Source organism: Sardina pilchardus, chromosome 1 (assembly GCF_963854185.1).
Source record: "Sardina pilchardus chromosome 1, fSarPil1.1, whole genome shotgun sequence".
Lineage (NCBI taxonomy): Eukaryota > Metazoa > Chordata > Actinopteri > Clupeiformes > Clupeidae > Sardina > Sardina pilchardus.
The window spans coordinates 35,928,023-35,930,522 of NC_084994.1; the positions used below are offsets into that span (position 1 = coordinate 35,928,023).

Sequence of the window (2,500 nt, forward strand, 5' to 3'; positions counted from 1 at the left end):
CCCGGTCAACCCCCCCTCACGGCCCCCCATCCCACGCCTCAACGAGCACGAGCTGGGACGCACCGACGAAGGTAAGGCGCGCACACACACACACACACACACACACACACTTTCTCACTCACTCATTCATATATGCACACTGGCACGACTCAAACTACAATGTTTTGCTACAATATGTTATTATACTTGAGAAAAACAATTTGTCAGATATGTCTTGGTGTTCAGCATACGCTCAGTTGATGTTGACGTATGTGTGTGTGTGTGTGTGTGTGTGTGTGTGTGTGTGTGTGTGTGTGTGTGTGTGTGCGTGTCTGTGTGTGTCCTGTGCGTTTGCAGTGGAGGCCATGACGTTCCCTCCGTCCTCGGGGAAGTCGTTCATCCTGGGCCCTGACGAGGGGGAGCAGAGCGATCTGGTGCTGGGAGAGCTTGCCGGCCTCACCGTGGCCAACGAGGCCGAGAGCCTCGCCTACGACGTGAGTACTCGCAGGCACACACACTCACACACACACACACAATCCCCTCACCGAGAGCCTTGCCTACGACGTGAGTACTCGCCCGGGCCAACACATGCCCACCCACACACACACACACACACCCTTCACCAGGCCCTCTCAGCACTCTACTGCAGCTGGTGTGAAAGTGTACTATAATTATAATTATGTTATAATTATACATTATTATATTCTAATTATATTAGACGCTGTTTTGCACCTTAGAATTAGAATGATAAGGAGTTGAATAGATGGCAGCAAATACTTAATGTAGAGGCCTTAGAGTTGTCCTGGATGACGTGTAATCTGTAATTCTAGACTGAATCAACCTAGCAAAGCGTATGGAGTCATTTGAACGACACCCATTGATCACGCCTCTTGTGCAGTAAAGCGCAGACTCTCCAGACCCAGACTAATGTTCCGTATTAAAAGATTGAGCCTATGGTGATAGCCAGACTAGTGTAATCCATAACTCTAGACTGAATAAACCGGTGCTGCATTTCAGTGTGTGTCAGTGCTTTTGTACAGGTTTTTAGTCACTCAGCTACAAGTGGAGGTCTGTAGTAAGTGCAAGTGCAGATATAGCGTTTTTATTTTCTGTTTGTCCTGAGAGATTTGCGCCACTTTCATACGTATTTAAAATGTAAACAACTGTGATACAGAAATGTTAAATGTTAGGAGGATATCAGGGTATCGGTAGTGCCTCTCAAGAATAGGTGTGATTTGTGTTATATTTGTGATGTTTTGTCTCTACTTCTGATTGTTGTGGTAGTGGTGGTGGTGGTAATAGTAGTAATGGTAGTAGTAGTGGTAGGTGGTGGTGGGTGTGTTGTAGCAGTAGTACTAATATGGTTTGCTGCATGGGTTGTGGTGTGGTACTAATGTAGTATTAGTAGTTGTAGTGGCGGTATAATGGTTATGGTAAAGTAGTATTCAAGTGGTATTAGTAGTAGTGGTGTTATGGTAATGTAGTATTACAGGGGTATTAGTAGTAGCAGCAGTAGTAGTAGTACTCATATGGTATGTTGCATGGGTTGTGGTGGTGTAGTAGTGGTAGTGGTAATGGTGGTAGTAGTGGTAGTAGTAGTAGTAGTAGTAGTAGTGGAGGTGTAATGGTGATTTGTTTTGCTGTGCAGAAAGAGAGCAGTACCAGCAGTGCTGAGGCCACACTACAGGTGATCACATACACCCCTCCCCCTGAGAGAGTGCACCTCCCTGGGTCCTCTGTCTGTGTTTGTTTGTTTGTTTGTTTGTTTTTGCTTCTGTGTTTGAATGTGGCGTACAGAGAGTTAGAGTCCAGCCCAGTAAAGGACTCATCCTCTCTTGCACTCTCTCCCTCCATGCTACAGCTGGTAGTCCAAATGAGTTACGGTCATCTTGTGTGTCGGCCGACCTGCCCACGGAGCACCACCGCTGGGCAAGCTGTGCTGTTACGAAACGTGTGTGTGTGTGTGTGTGTGTGTGTGTGTGTGTGTGTGTGTGTGTGTGTGTGTGTGTGTGTGTGTGTGTGTGTGTGTGTGTGTGTGTGTGTGTGTGTGTGTGTGTGTGTGTGTGTGTGTGTGTGTGTGTGTGTGTGTGTGTGTGTGTGTGTGTGTGTGTGTGTGTGTGTCTCTCATCTGGTGTGCATGCAGTGGGCACTGCACAGGTGGCAAGCAGAGAGCTGTCCGCTCCTTTTAGGGGGATGGGTTAGGAAGGACTGTGTGCTGAGGGTGGTATTGCCTGTGTGTGTGTGTGTGTGTGTGTGTGTGTGTGAGCCGTGCCACATTGCGATATGTTTGTGTTTTGTAGTTGTGTAGTGGCCCTCTTGAGCGCTGTTGTGTTTTGATGTGCGTCATGCTGTGTGTGTGTGTGTGTGTGTTTTTTTAGGTTAGGTTATATATCGTGTTTTGTTATGTCATGTGTGAAATTGTGTGTGTACTGTTTTCTAAAATGACCAAGGCCAAGGGGCGTTGTGAGTGTGTGTGAGTGTGTGTGAGTGTGTGTGTGAGTGTGTGTGAGTGTGTGTGAGT

At 47.1% G+C, this 2,500-nt stretch overlaps 1 protein-coding gene across 1 annotated transcript in view; it reads left to right on the forward strand.

The window, feature by feature from the left end:
* The window catches only part of strn (striatin, calmodulin binding protein), a gene marked incomplete in the record, with an annotated part of 103,671 nt that overhangs the window by 87,312 nt on the left and 13,859 nt on the right, over nucleotides 1-2,500 (forward strand). The window contains 3 exon segments of the mRNA XM_062534366.1: nucleotides 1-71; nucleotides 337-473; nucleotides 1,628-1,666. Of these exon segments, the coding sequence (XP_062390350.1) occupies nucleotides 1-71; nucleotides 337-473; nucleotides 1,628-1,666 (247 nt within the window).